The sequence below is a fragment of the Scyliorhinus torazame genome, chromosome 16 (assembly GCF_047496885.1).
Source record: "Scyliorhinus torazame isolate Kashiwa2021f chromosome 16, sScyTor2.1, whole genome shotgun sequence".
In the NCBI taxonomy this organism is placed as follows: domain Eukaryota; kingdom Metazoa; phylum Chordata; class Chondrichthyes; order Carcharhiniformes; family Scyliorhinidae; genus Scyliorhinus; species Scyliorhinus torazame.
Window position 1 is genome coordinate 34,743,852 of NC_092722.1, and position 13,386 is coordinate 34,757,237.

At 46.5% G+C, this 13,386-nt stretch overlaps 1 protein-coding gene across 3 annotated transcripts in view; it reads right to left on the minus strand.

Moving 5' to 3' along the window:
- Positions 1–7,245, minus strand: part of c1qtnf12 (C1q and TNF related 12) — a 91,126-nt gene extending 83,881 nt beyond the window's left edge. For all 3 annotated transcript variants that reach the window (XM_072478238.1, XM_072478237.1, XM_072478236.1), the window contains exon 1: positions 6,695–7,245. In XM_072478238.1, coding sequence (XP_072334339.1) covers positions 6,695–6,835 — 141 coding nt within the window. In that variant the 5' untranslated portion in view covers positions 6,836–7,245. The remainder of the gene's footprint in view (positions 1–6,694) is intronic.
- Positions 7,246–13,386: the final 6,141 nt, after the last annotated feature.

Consider the following 13,386-nt stretch of genomic DNA (forward strand, 5'->3'; position numbering starts at 1 on the left):
AAAAGAAGCATCCACACACACACACGTACTAAACCAGGCAACAACAACAAAAGACAAGGAACAAGTCGAATAACCTTATTGAACCACATCTGTAAGCAGCTAAAAACATATGGGAGGCACTCCTCGAGAGATGCCTGCCAAAGTGCCTCTTTCACCCAATGGGTGACCTGGGTCAAGCCACAAGTGGTTTAACACGCCAAAAGATGGTCAACCACTTGGCGCCAGTCCAGCCACAGATCTACACAAGCAAGTTATTGAGCCAGCAGAGCAGGATCATTCATCAAACAGAGAAGGTGGAGAAGGCCCACTGAACGGGGAGGGGTTTCAGAAAAATTCAATGAGTAACACTCAGATATCATAGACCCAAAAACAGATGGGGCAACAGTGTGCTCATTCTTGGAGGACCAGTTGGATCCTGGATATAAATGGCAGGTCCATGGCTTTTCAGGTGTTGATGTATTTTATTATGGCTATAGTTCAGGCATTGTCAAACTCGGGGGCGCAACCCATGGGTGGGTCGCAGGCGGATGTCGGGAGGGTCGCGGAGCCATCTGTTGCGCAAATCTGCACGCAACAGCCGGCTGTTAATAACGGCGGCTGCAAGCGGCCTTCAAAATGGCCGTGAACATGTAAAAAAAATGAGGTCGCATTGCGCATGCGTGCCATATCATCGGCGCGCATGCGCTGTGTGGCTGCTTCTTTTAAAAATGGTCGCAGCTTTTTGTTTTACACGTTTGGGGGGGGTTTTATTCATTTATTTTATTCATTTCATTTTTATTTTTTTCATTTATTTTATTCTTTTTTTTTACAAGTTGGGGGGGGGGTTATTTGATTAAAACTTTACAGGAAAAAAATGCAGAACTTTGGACAGATGGAGACTCCATACTTTACGACAACGGAAGGCTTCATCTTCATCCAACAACAACCCAAAGATGTGCAGGGTAGGTGGGTTGGCCACGCTAAATTGCCCCTTAATTGGAAAAAATGAATTGGGTACTCTAAATTTATAATACAAAAAATAAATAATTGTGGTTACATGTCAAAAATGGTTAGCGTGCATGAATGTTGCGCTGGATGGTTCTAAAGTTACAAGCTTTATCTAATTGAATTTCTGTTTGGCAATACATCCATAAAACGTCAGCTTCCCTTTGTCAAAAAAGTAGATAAAAATAGGGTCTATTTCCAGAACCTTCTTCGTTTACTAGCCTGCCAAGGTCATTTAGACAAAAGAGCCCCGTGAACATTTGATTCATATTTCATATGAACTCCTTATTTAATGATACGGTTTGGAACAACACACTGTTACTGAAGGACATGTGAAGACTGGACTATTAACATTCTCAGTGCCAGCTGATAGTACTTTGTCATCTCACTGGACCCCTCCCCAGCGAAGCAATTAATTTAATTCCAAGAGAGCAGTGTTACTATGGAGAGGGGGAGGGGTCAAATGAGCTGTATGTTATAAAGCCAGGTTTTCTCGTGTACCGCTATTGGGTTAATTCACTTTATTTCACAGAGCCAGCTTGCCCTGACACTGGGGAGGCTCACCATACCCAAACTGTGCTCCACCAGCCATGTGATTTTGGTAAATAGCTTCCGTGTAGACAGAACAGGGCATTGAAGAGGGCAGTATGGTAGCTCAGTGGTTAGCACAGTTGCTTCACAGCTCCAGGGTCCCAGGTTCGATTCCCGGCTTGAGTCACTGACTGTGTGGAGTCTGCACGTTCTCCCCGTGCCTGCGTGGGTTTCCTCCAGGTGCTCCGGTTTCCTCCCACAGCCCAAAGATGTGCAGGTTAGGTGGATTGGCCATGATAAATTGCCCTTAGTGCCCCAAAAAAGGTTGGGTGGGGTTGCTGGGTTACGGGGATGGGGTGGGAGTGTGGGCTTGGGTAGGGTTCTCTTTCCAAGGGCCGGTGCAGACTCGATGGGCCAAATAGCCTCCTTCTGCACTGTAAATTCTATGATTCCAAGAGACCTCATGCATGACAAGGCCTTGCACTGGGACGTGAAGCCAGAGAGAAGAGTAGGGCACCACCACTGATCCAAGACAGTTATTGGAGAATGAATCTAGAAGCCAATGCCACCCCCCCCTCCCCCCAATACTGATCCTTCCCTCCCCCCAACACTGAACCTTCCCCCCCACCAACACCAACCGCCCCCCGCACCAACCCAGAAATTGACTGATAAATTCAAAAAAGGCCAAATTACTTTTGATTTTATCTTCAGCTTTCCACCATGGTCCAACGCTCAGTCTGTTCTGAGGGGGGGGGTTACCCAAACACAAACCCCCACTGCGGCTGGATGATACTGAATCACATAAACAAGGCATTGAAGAGGAATTCCTCTTCCCGCCTCATTTCCATGAATAGGTTGGCTCCACACCCTAGTGGAGTCACATTCTCTAGATTCCCAGGGTAAGAATTGGATTGTGCACCATTTTATTACCTGAGTTTGGCATGGAGGATGGGAGGGGGGATCATTTTAGCTGATTTAGGAAATTAATTTGCTTAACTGAATAAAAAAGTAAAATTCTGTGGATGATGGGAATGCACTTCCGAAAATTGCTAGCTCTGGATTGGTTGTCCTGGATCCCATGGGGAAATGCTAATGCCCCCAGAAACTAACATGATCCAGTAACTGCTGAAGGGTTCTACGCTGTAGTTCCCTTCTCTGGGAGGTCACCCTCTTCTGAGAGCCGTGCATTTGTGTTCTCTGTTCCGTTTATCTTGCTCCACAATGGACAAGTGAAACACAGACAGGCCAAGGGAAAGGTCATGTTGTTCTTTTTTTTTACTGGGATTAATGGAAAATTTTGTCCTCATACTGTTATTGAGGCCTCTCAAGTCTCACCTGCGATTCAATGCCAATCAAAACCTCGATTGGCATTTCTCCAATAGCTTTGGCAAACTATTCCCCCTGCCAGAGCCAGGTCATCTTTGAGGTTGAGTTTCTGCTTTGGGTGTCATGGATGGGATTCATTGCCCCTCCCCCATGATACATTTGGCAGTGGGGGCATTTAATAGTGTGGGTGGTTACCTTCCCATCCCTACCCCGATTAAGCCCAGGGAGGAACATCCTTCCTGACCTGACACCGCGTGGGGCTCTTGGTGGGCAGATTCACCCCTTTTCTTTAGCTCTGAAGAGTCATACGGACTTGATACATTTGGTGGAATTCATCCCCCCCCCCCCCCCCCCCCTGTGCATGGTGTATTTCCCAGCAGCAGATCTGGCCCACCATTAGTCTGATATCCATGGGGTCTTATGTGCCAAGCACCCTCCCCCCCCCATGCGGTAGCAGGGCAGGATGGATGTCCACAGAACTTCCTGGCTGGTCAACTAACTGCCCCCACTGCCAAACTTACCGTGGGGGAAGAGCATTAAAGTCCACCCTTGGGGTGCAATGTCCGCATGACAGTAAAGATGCAGATTTCCTTCCCTAAAGGGCATTAGTGGTTTTTTGACCACCATATCGGCAATGCTGAAGGTTGCCTTGAAACCCTGTCTGTTACTTGCTGTATTTGGGATGTCGGAGTTGAGGTCGGGGGTGGGGGTGGATGCATTGGTATTCACATCGCTGCTGACCCGGCGACGGATATTGTTGAGCTGGAGGTAGGCAGCACCACCCAGTGCCACAGCATGGCAGGGTGATTTAACGGAATTCCTGTACCTCGAGAAGGTTATTTTGTGGTGAGGGGGTCAATCAATGGGCTGTATCGTAGATGCCAGACCATTTATTTTGCACTTTAAATAGCCAGTCACTGTTAGCTGTTAGTTTGTGTGTGTGGGGGTTGGTGGTGGGGGGGGGGGGGGGGGGGATTGAATGGTTGTCATTGTTGTTTGGGGCTATATTGGGGTTATATTTGGGGTTATATTGGGTTCATTTTACTGTTGTTTCCTGTCATTTTTGATGTGTGTGTTATTATTGTGTTGTTGCAAATCTTTGATACAAATATGTTGAAATTTCAATTAAAATATTTTCTAACAAAAAGGGCATTAGTGAACCAGATTGGCTTTTACAACAATCAATGATATATCTCATGAGGCTAACTTTATATTCCAGATTCCTTAACATTTGTGGTGGGATTTGAACTGATGTCCCCAAGCATTAGCCTGGGCTTCTGGATTGCTAGTCTAGTGACATTAACACCACACCACAATCTCCGCTCAGAGGTTTTCTAAAATGAAATCTTAAAATGTGAAAAAGTACTGCAGAGACATCAACACCATCTAGAATCCTTTAACAATAATGTAATTTTGAAGATGTCAAACTTCTTGAGACCTGCAAATCAAGACAGGCCTAGATTACCTCATGTAATGTAATATAAAGACGCTTAGACAGAAGGCCATTCCTGCCTTCACTCAATTCTGAAATAAAAGCAGAAAGGACTGGAAACAAAATCCCAGCAAGTCTGGCAGCATCTGTGGAGGGAGAAACGTTTCCAGTCGGTATGACTCTTCTTCACAATTGAAGTCCTCTGAAGAAGATTCACGTTGGGCTCGAAACTTTAAATTCTGATTCTCTCTTCACAGATGCTGCCAGACCTGCTGAGCCCCTTTCTGCTTTTATTTGTGATTGTCAGCCTCTGTAATATTCTGCCTTTATTTTACCAAATTCAGATCGCTCTCAGATGTTGATATTGCACTTTCTCAATGCTCTTACTTTCTCTCCATACCCGATTATAAAGTTATTACCCAGGACCTTTTGGAATGCTGCAAATCAGTTTACCATCTGCCATCTCTTGTGGGAAAACATCCACATTGCGGGGATGGCGCAAAACAATGCAGTGCGAAATTTGACGTGGACGGTGGTGCAAAATTGGGGCAGTATCGGATCGACAGCCTGTTGCGTACATCACTGATATTCAGTGCACCGCGGTCAATTACTATTCCTTATGCATCCAGTCCTTATAAAGAACATACAAAATAGGAGCAGGAACAGAGTATATGGCCCACCGAGAATGCTCTGCCATTCAAGACGATCATGGCTGATTTTGGGCTTCAACCCCACTTTATCGCCTGTTCCCCCCCCCCCCCCTCCCCCAAATGCCTCGATTCCATGAGACATCAAACATCTGTCCATCCCAGCCTTAAATGTATTCAACAATGGAGCATTCACAACCCTCTGGGATAGAGAATGCCAATGATTCACAGCCCTTTGAGTGAAGAGATTTCTGCTCATCTTAGGAATAAATGACCAGCTCCTTATCCTAAAATGGTATCCCCTTGTTCCAGATTCCCCAACTAGGGGAAACAGCTTCTGGGCCCTTCACAATCTATGAGTGTTTCAATGCGATCACCTCTCATTCTTCTAAATTCCAGATAACATAGAGTTCATTTACTCAGCCTCTCCTCAGCAGACAACCCTCCGTCCCAGGGACCAGTCTAGTGAATCTTTGCTCTCACGCCTAAAAAGCAAGTATATCCTTCCTTAAATATAGAGACCAAAATTCACACAGTAATCCTGACGAGGTCTCACCAAAGCCCTGTACAACTGTGTGGGCAAGACTTCCTTATTCCTGGACTCCAGCCCCTTGCAATGAAGGCCAACATCCCATTTGCCTCCCTAATTGCTTTTGCACCTGCAAACTAACTTTGTATGTTCCTTATACAAGTACACCCAAGTCTTTTGAAACATCAACATTTGCAAACGGTGTGCTTTCAAAAAAAATATTTTGCTCTTTGTATTCTTACAACCAAAGTGAAGAATCTCACAGCTCCCTACATTATACCCCATGTGTGGCCCATCACTTAACCTATCTACATCTCTTTGCAACCTGAGTATCCTCCTTACAGTTGCACACATACCTAGCTTGGTGCCATCAGCAGACTTACATACATTACTCTCTGTCTCTTCATTTAAGTCATTAATACAGGTTATAAACTGGAACGACACTGATCCTTTTGGCACTCCACTCGTCACAGCCTGTCAACTTGAGAAAGCATAATTTATCTCCGATTCTTGTCCACTAACCAATCCTCTATCCATGCTAATATATCATCCACAATACCACGAGTCATTCTGTTGCATTAACCCTTTGTGCGGCACCTTGCTGAATATCTTTCGGTAATTCAGATATATACATCTACTTTATCTGACTGGTTACATCCTCAAAAAAAACTCTTAATAAACTGCTCAGATCAATTTCCCTTCGCCAAAACATGTTGACTCATTTTCATCATCACACTGTGCTTTTCTCAGTGAATTGTTAAGACTCCCTTAATAATAAGATTCCCCAGCACTTCCCCCGGGAACTGATGTCAGGCTAACTGCATCAGTTCCCCGTTTTCTCGGAGCAGTTCGCCCAATTGAAATAGTGAATTAATGCTGGACCCAGACCCCCTCAGGCACCATCCTGGTGCCTTCCCCTTCCTCCAAGTCAAGTATATCTCCCCCCCCCCCCCCCCCCACCACCACCACCACCTTCAGTACTTTGCTGACAGAGGGACGATGTGCTGGTAACTGAGCCGATCTTAATACTCGATATTTGCAGAGGTTTTAATTGTTTGTTGACCTGGATGTGAGAGGAGTCGAACGAGAGAAACCCAACACGTGAGAGGACTGACAGCCCCCTGGAATCAGCACTGAAGCTCGGAAAAGGGACAGGCAAACCCAAAAGGCAAACTGAATAACCCCCCCCCCCCCCCCCCCCTCCCTCATGTCTTAACTCCCCACCCCAGGGCACCTTGAACTCACCTCATCGCTGTTGGTCAGGGTGGTGTTGTAAGGCTCGGTGTGCTGGTTAATCCTGAGTGATTTCTTGGCCAGAGCCTGCCTGTGGAGGGCTAGCTGGTGCCACAGGAGGATGGTCACGATGGCCAGTCTCCAGGCGTCCATCGTCAACCCCGGATCGACTTTAAGGGAGGGGGGTGGTGGGGGAAGAGAGAAGCCTTCAGCTGCGAGCAGTCCTTACACGTGGGTGAAGAAGGAGCAACATCAGGTGGTCCCCCCCCCCCCCTCCTCCTCCTCCTCTTCACCAAACAGTAGCTCCAGGCGTGTCGACCTTTTAAAACCAACTAGATGATTATTTTAAAAATAAATACGAATTTGAATCTGGGGAAGGAAAACAAAGATTGGGAAGTTTTCAGAGAGTGAAGAGGTTGTTGGATTGATCGGAAAGCGGAGTGCGGTTGTAGAGATGTCCAGTGTTCACACACACACAGTGAGCGAGCTGCAGCCTGCCTGTGTGACTGGTCACTCAATCTCCCGCCAGTCAGAGTGTGGCTGGTTAATGGGGGGGGGGGGGGGGGGGGGGGGGCTTTCTGCTGGCTGTCGGTATCCAGTTAACCCGTTGGGGGCATTTCTCCTCCACGGTGCGTCCACCCCATCAGATGAAAGTCTCCCGCACCGACCCCGGGTCCAGTGACTGGGAATCCTGTCATTCCCCGATCCCCCCTCCCACACGCCCGCCTTCACCCCTTTCCAGTCCTGCCTCACGGCCGCTCGCAGGACAACAACAAAAACAAAAGCGACGAGGAAGGTCTGGAGAGAGAGGGACGACGTTTTAAAAATAACAATCTGCCTCGCAAGAGTAAATCCTCCTCGATTTAAATCGCGCCCGGCGACGGGGGAAACGGCGGTAGCTCCGACAAGCACTTGAACACTTTGAGAGGCGGGTTAGATTTTTTTCTGTTTCCCTCCCTCCTCCCTCCCTCCTCCCCCTCTCTGCTTCCCTCCCTCCTCACCCCTTTCTCTTTCCTTCCCCCCTCTCTCCTTCATTCCCTCCTCCCCCTCTCCTACCCTCCCTCTCTCCTTCCCTCCTCACCCCTCTTCCTTCCTCCCCCTCTCCTTCCTACTCCCCCCTCTCTCTCCTACCCTCCCTCCCCCTCTCCTTCCTACTCCCCCCTCTCTCTCCTACCCTCCCTCCCCCCACTCTCCTACCCTCCCTCCCCCACTCTCCTTTCCTCCCCCTCTCCTGCTTCCCTCCCTCCTCACCCCTCTTTCCTTCCTCCCCCTCTCCTTTCTACTCCCCCCCCTCTCTCTCCAATCTCTCTCCTTCATTCCCTCCTCCCCTCTCCTACCCCCCCCCTCTCCTTCCCTCCCTCCCTCCCTCCCTCCCCCTCTCCTTCCCTCCCTCCTCCCCCTCTCCTTCCCTCCCTCCTCCCCCTCTCCTTCCCTCCCTCCTCCCCCTCTCCTTCCCTCCCTCCTCCCCCTCTCCTTCCTACTCCCCCCTCTCTCTCCAACCTCTCCTTCATTCCCTCTCTCTTTCACCCCCCCCCCCCTCCCCTCCCTCCTTCCATCCGACCCTCATACGTCTCCATCTCTCTTCCTTTTTGAAAGGGCGGACGGTGGGGGAGAAGAGTCTGTTTTAATCCATAGCCGGCGACACTCTGACCCTTTCGGGGGAGGGGGGGGGGGTATTTTGCCTCCAGAGCTCTGACTACTGACAGTCCCTCAGCTTGTCTTTTCTCCACCCTATGTGTGTGTGGGGGACCCCCCCCCCCCCCCCCCCATTGAACAATTGGCAACTCACTCACTCACTCACCCGCCCCACTCCGGTACACTGTGTAAATATTAAACCTTTCTCAAACTTTACTTTTCAAAAGACGCACACAATGCCTTAAATTGTCTCCCCGCACGTTTTCCAAAGCTCTCTTCGCTAATACCGTGAAACCCATTCTCAGAGCGGACTCATCCTATTGCACCACCAACTAGAGATTCACCAATGACATTTTTCATACTAGGTATGATTTCGGTTGCGTGAAATATATGTAACATAAGATTTTTAATCTTTTCCGACCTTCCATAGAATCCCTGCAGTGCAGGAGGCCATTCGACCCATCGAATCCGCACCCCGGGCCCACTCCCCCGCCCTATCCCTGTAACCCTAACCTTCACATCTTTGGACTCTGAAGGGAAATTTCAACATGGCCAATCCGCCTAACTTGTACATGTGGGTGGTACAGTGGTTGGCACTGCTGCCTCATAGCAACAGGCACCCGGGTTCAATTCTAGCCTTGGGTAATTGTTTGTGGAGTCTGCACTTTCTCCTCATGTCTGCGTGGGTTTCCTTTGGATGCTCTGGTTTCCTCCCACAGTCCAAAGATGTGCAGGTTAGGTGGATTGGCCATGATAACTTGCCCCTTTGTGTCCAAAGATGTGTAATTAGATTAAGGGGTTATTGGGATAGGGTGAGCGAGCGGGCTGGCTTGCGAGGAGTTTGCTTTCAGACTGTAGGGATTTTATTCTACGATTTTTGGACGTCTTAATACATGTTTTGAAAAATGACAATTCCGCGTTTCATTTCTGTAAAAAAAATTTTTTTAAAGGGGCAAATTATTCCTGATCATTTCTGCAAGGATTGATTATGGGTCTATAAATAAATTCATTTAGTGAGACAGAGTCCACATTTAATCCGGTATTTATTTACTTTTGTTGGTGGAGTGCGACCATATATTAAACTGCGTAACCTGTTTTTAGAAAAAAACAAAATACTTTAAATAACATCAAAAAAATGTGTCTTTTTAAATGCCTAATTGATGAGCATTAATTGATGAACATTGGATGCTATCTTTCAACAAAGACTTAAAGTGTGCTGGAACTATGTGAGTGCCTATCTGAAACTTGACATCCTGAGAGGTAATCCCACCATCTCCAAGATTTAAGGAAACACATCCCAGAGTTTCAGTTCTAGGAAATCGAGTGTGTGGGGAAATGAAACCATGCGTACAGTATGCATGCATCAAATGTGTTGGCTTCATGAAATTCACAATTATATAGTGTACATACAGCTAAGTGTATACGGTACACACAACAAAGTATATGGTACATACAGTAAAGTATATGGTACAATAAAGTATATGGTACAGACAGCTAAGTGTTGATCTGGAGTCACATGTTGGCCAGACAGGGAAGGATGGCAGATTTCCTTCCCTAAAGGGGCATGATTTAGTGGCCATTACTGAAACATGGTTAAAAGATGGTCACGACTGGGAGTTAAATATCCAAGGGTATCAGGCTATACGAAAGGATAGAATGGACGGTAAGGGTGGTGGTGTAGCTTTGTTGTTTAAGGATGGCATCCGGGCAATAGTAAGGGATGATATTGGTGCTATGGAGGACAAGGTTGAATCAATTTGGGTGGAAATCAGGAATAGTAAGGCGAAAAGGTCACTGATAGGAGTAGTCTATAGGCCACCAAATAGTAACAGGATGGTAGGGCAGGCAATAAGCAAAGAAATAACGGATGCATGTAGAAATGGTACAGCGGTTATCATGGGAGATTTTAATCTGCATATCAATTGGTTTAACCAGGTTGGTAAAGGCAGCCTTGAGGAGGAGTTTAGAGAATGTGCCCGGGATAATTTCCTGGAACAGTATGTAATGGAACCTACAAGGGAACAAGCGGTCCTAGATCTGGTCCTGTGTAATGAGGCAGGATTGATTAATGATCTCATAGTTCGGGATCCTCTTGGAAGGAGCGACCACAATATGGTGGAATTTAAAATACAGTTGGAGGATGACAAAGTCAAATCAAACACTAGTGTTTTGTGCTTAAACAAAGGCGATTACAATGGGATGAGAGAAGAACTAGCTAAGGTAGACTGGGAGCAAAGACTTCATGGTGAAGCAGTTGAGGAACAGTGGAGAACCTTCCGAGCGATCTTTCACAGTGTTCAGAAAAGGTTCATACCGACAAAAAAGAAAGAGGGTAGAAAGGGGAAAAATCGACCGTGGATATCTAAGGAGGTGAGGGAGAGTATCAAATTGAAGGAAAAAACATACAAAGTGGCAAAAATTAGTGGGAGACTAGAGGACTGGGAAGTCTTTAGGGGACAACAGAAAGCTACTAAAAAAGCCATAAAGAAGAGTAAGGTAGACTATGAAAGTAAACTGGCTCAGAACATAAAAGAAGATAGTAAAAGCTTCTACACATATATAAGACAAAAAAAGAGTGGCTAAGGTAAATATTGGTCCTTTGGAAGGTGAGAAGGGAGATTTAATAATAGGAGACGGGGAAATGGCTGAGGCGCTGAACAGGTTTTTTGGGTCAGTCTTCACAGTGGAGGACACAAATAACATGCCAGTGACTGATGGAAATAAAGATATGATAGGTGAGGACCTTGAGATGATTGTAATCACTAAGGAGGCAGTATTGGGCAAGCTAATGGGGCTAAAGGTAGACAAGTCTCCTGGCCCTGATGGGATGCATCCCAGAGTGTTAAAAGAGATGGCTATGGAAATTGTAAACGCACTAGTGATAATTGATCAGAATTCACTAGACTCTGGGGTGGTCCCAGAGGATTGGAAAGTAGCAAATGTGACACCACTGTTTAAAAAAGGAGGTCGGCAGAAAGCGGGTAATTATAGGCCGGTAAGCTTAACTTCGGTTGTAGGGAAAATGCTGGAAACTATCATTAAGGAGGAAATAGCGGGACACTTGGAGGGAAATTGTCCCATTGGGCAGACGCAGCATGGGTTCACAAAGGGTAGGTCGTGTCTGACTAATTTGGTAGAATTGTTTGAGGACGTTACCAGTGCAGTAGATAACGGGGATCCAATGGATGTGGTATATCTGGATTTCCAGAAAGCTTTTGACAAGGTGTCACACAAAAGGCTGCTGCATAAACTAAAGATGCATGGCATTGAGGGTAAAGTGGTAGCATGGGTAGAGGATTGGTTAACTAACAAAACAGAGAGTGGGGATAAATGGGTGTTTCTCTGGTTGGCAACCTGTAACTAGTGGGGTCCCTCAAGGATCAGTGTTGGGCCCGCAGTTGTTCACAATTTACATAGATGATTTGGAGTTGGGGACCAAGTGCAATGTGTCAAAGTTTGCAGACGACACGAAGATGAGTGGTAAAGCAAAAAGTGCAGAGGATACCGGAAGTCTGCAGAAGGATTTGGATAGGTTAGGTGAATGGGCTAGGGTCTGGCAGATGGAATTCAATGTTGCCAAGTGTGAGGCTGTCCATTTTGGGAGGAATAACAGCAGAATGGATTATTATTTAAACGGTAAGATGTTAAAACATGCTGCTGTGCAGAGGGACCTGGGTGTGCTGATGCACGAGTCGCAGAAAGTTGGTGTGCAGGTGCAACAGGTGATTAAGAAGGCTAATCGAGTTTTGTCTTTCATTGCTAGAGGGATGGAGTTCAAGACTAGTGAGGTTATGCTGCAATTGTATAGGGTGTTGGTGAGGCCGCATCTGGAGTATTGTGTTCAGTTTTGGTCTCCTTACCTGAGAAAGGACATATTGGCACTGGAGGGAGTGCAGAGGAGGTTCACTAGGTTGATCCCAGAGTTGAGGGGATTAGATTATGACGAGAGGTTGAGTAGACTGGGACTGTACTCATTGGAGTTTAGAAGGATGCAGGGGGATCTTATTGAGACATATAAAATTATGAAGGGAATAGATAGGATAGATGCGGGCAGGTTGTTTCCACTGGTCGGGGAAAGTAGAACTAGGGGGCATAGCCTCAAAATAAGGGAAGGTAGATTTAGGACGGAGTGTAGGAGGAACTTCTTCACCCAAAGGGTTGTGAATCTCTGGAATTCCTTGCCCAGTGAAGCAGTTGAGGCTCCTTCTTTAAACGTTTTTAAGAAAAAGATAGATGCCTTTCTAAAGAATAAAGGGATTCGGGGATATGGTGTACGGGCCGGAGAGTGGAGCTGAGTCCACAAAGATCAGCCATGATCTCATTAAAGGACGGAGCAGGCTCGAGGGGCCAGATGGCCTACTCCTGTTCCTAGTTCTTATGTCCTTATGAGTAAACCAGATGGAATCAATGTTTCATGGTCATCTTCATTACTGAGATTAGCTTTATAATTCCATATTATTATTGAATTTAAATTCCACCAGCTGCCATGCTGGGGTTTTACCCCAAGCAGAGCATTAGCCTGGGCAACTGGGTTCCGAGTCCAGTGAGAATACGAGCTTCCATCTTATTCTTGTCCCATTTTTCTGCCTCTGTACTTGCTTAAAACCTGGTCCATCCCCAACTTTTTCCAATTCGGACCAACGGACTGAAACCTTAATTATTCCCTCTCTTTCTCTTCAGGTGCTACCTGACCGTCTTAGCAATTGGGCATTTTCCGATTTTGATTTCAGATTTCCAACATCTGCAGTATTTTGCTTTGCTTTTGTGGTCACAATATGCACTGGATTTATGCTGCCCAAAACTTAAAACGTTTAACAGAATGATACTCTTAACCAAACCTGCAGCCATGGGTCCTGAGTCTATTTAAGGTGTAATTAGGTGAAGAATAGGTTGTGATTCTGGGTCTGTTTATTTGGTTGATTAGATACATTTAGTGGTGGGGTAACCTGGTGTTTTCCTAGTTTTAGTGAGAGATGATCGAACGTTACCTGAGAGCTGCCAATCGTCCTCATGAAACCAGACTCAACTGGGAGGTTCTTCCACATCAAAGGCGCTATAGAAATGCAGCC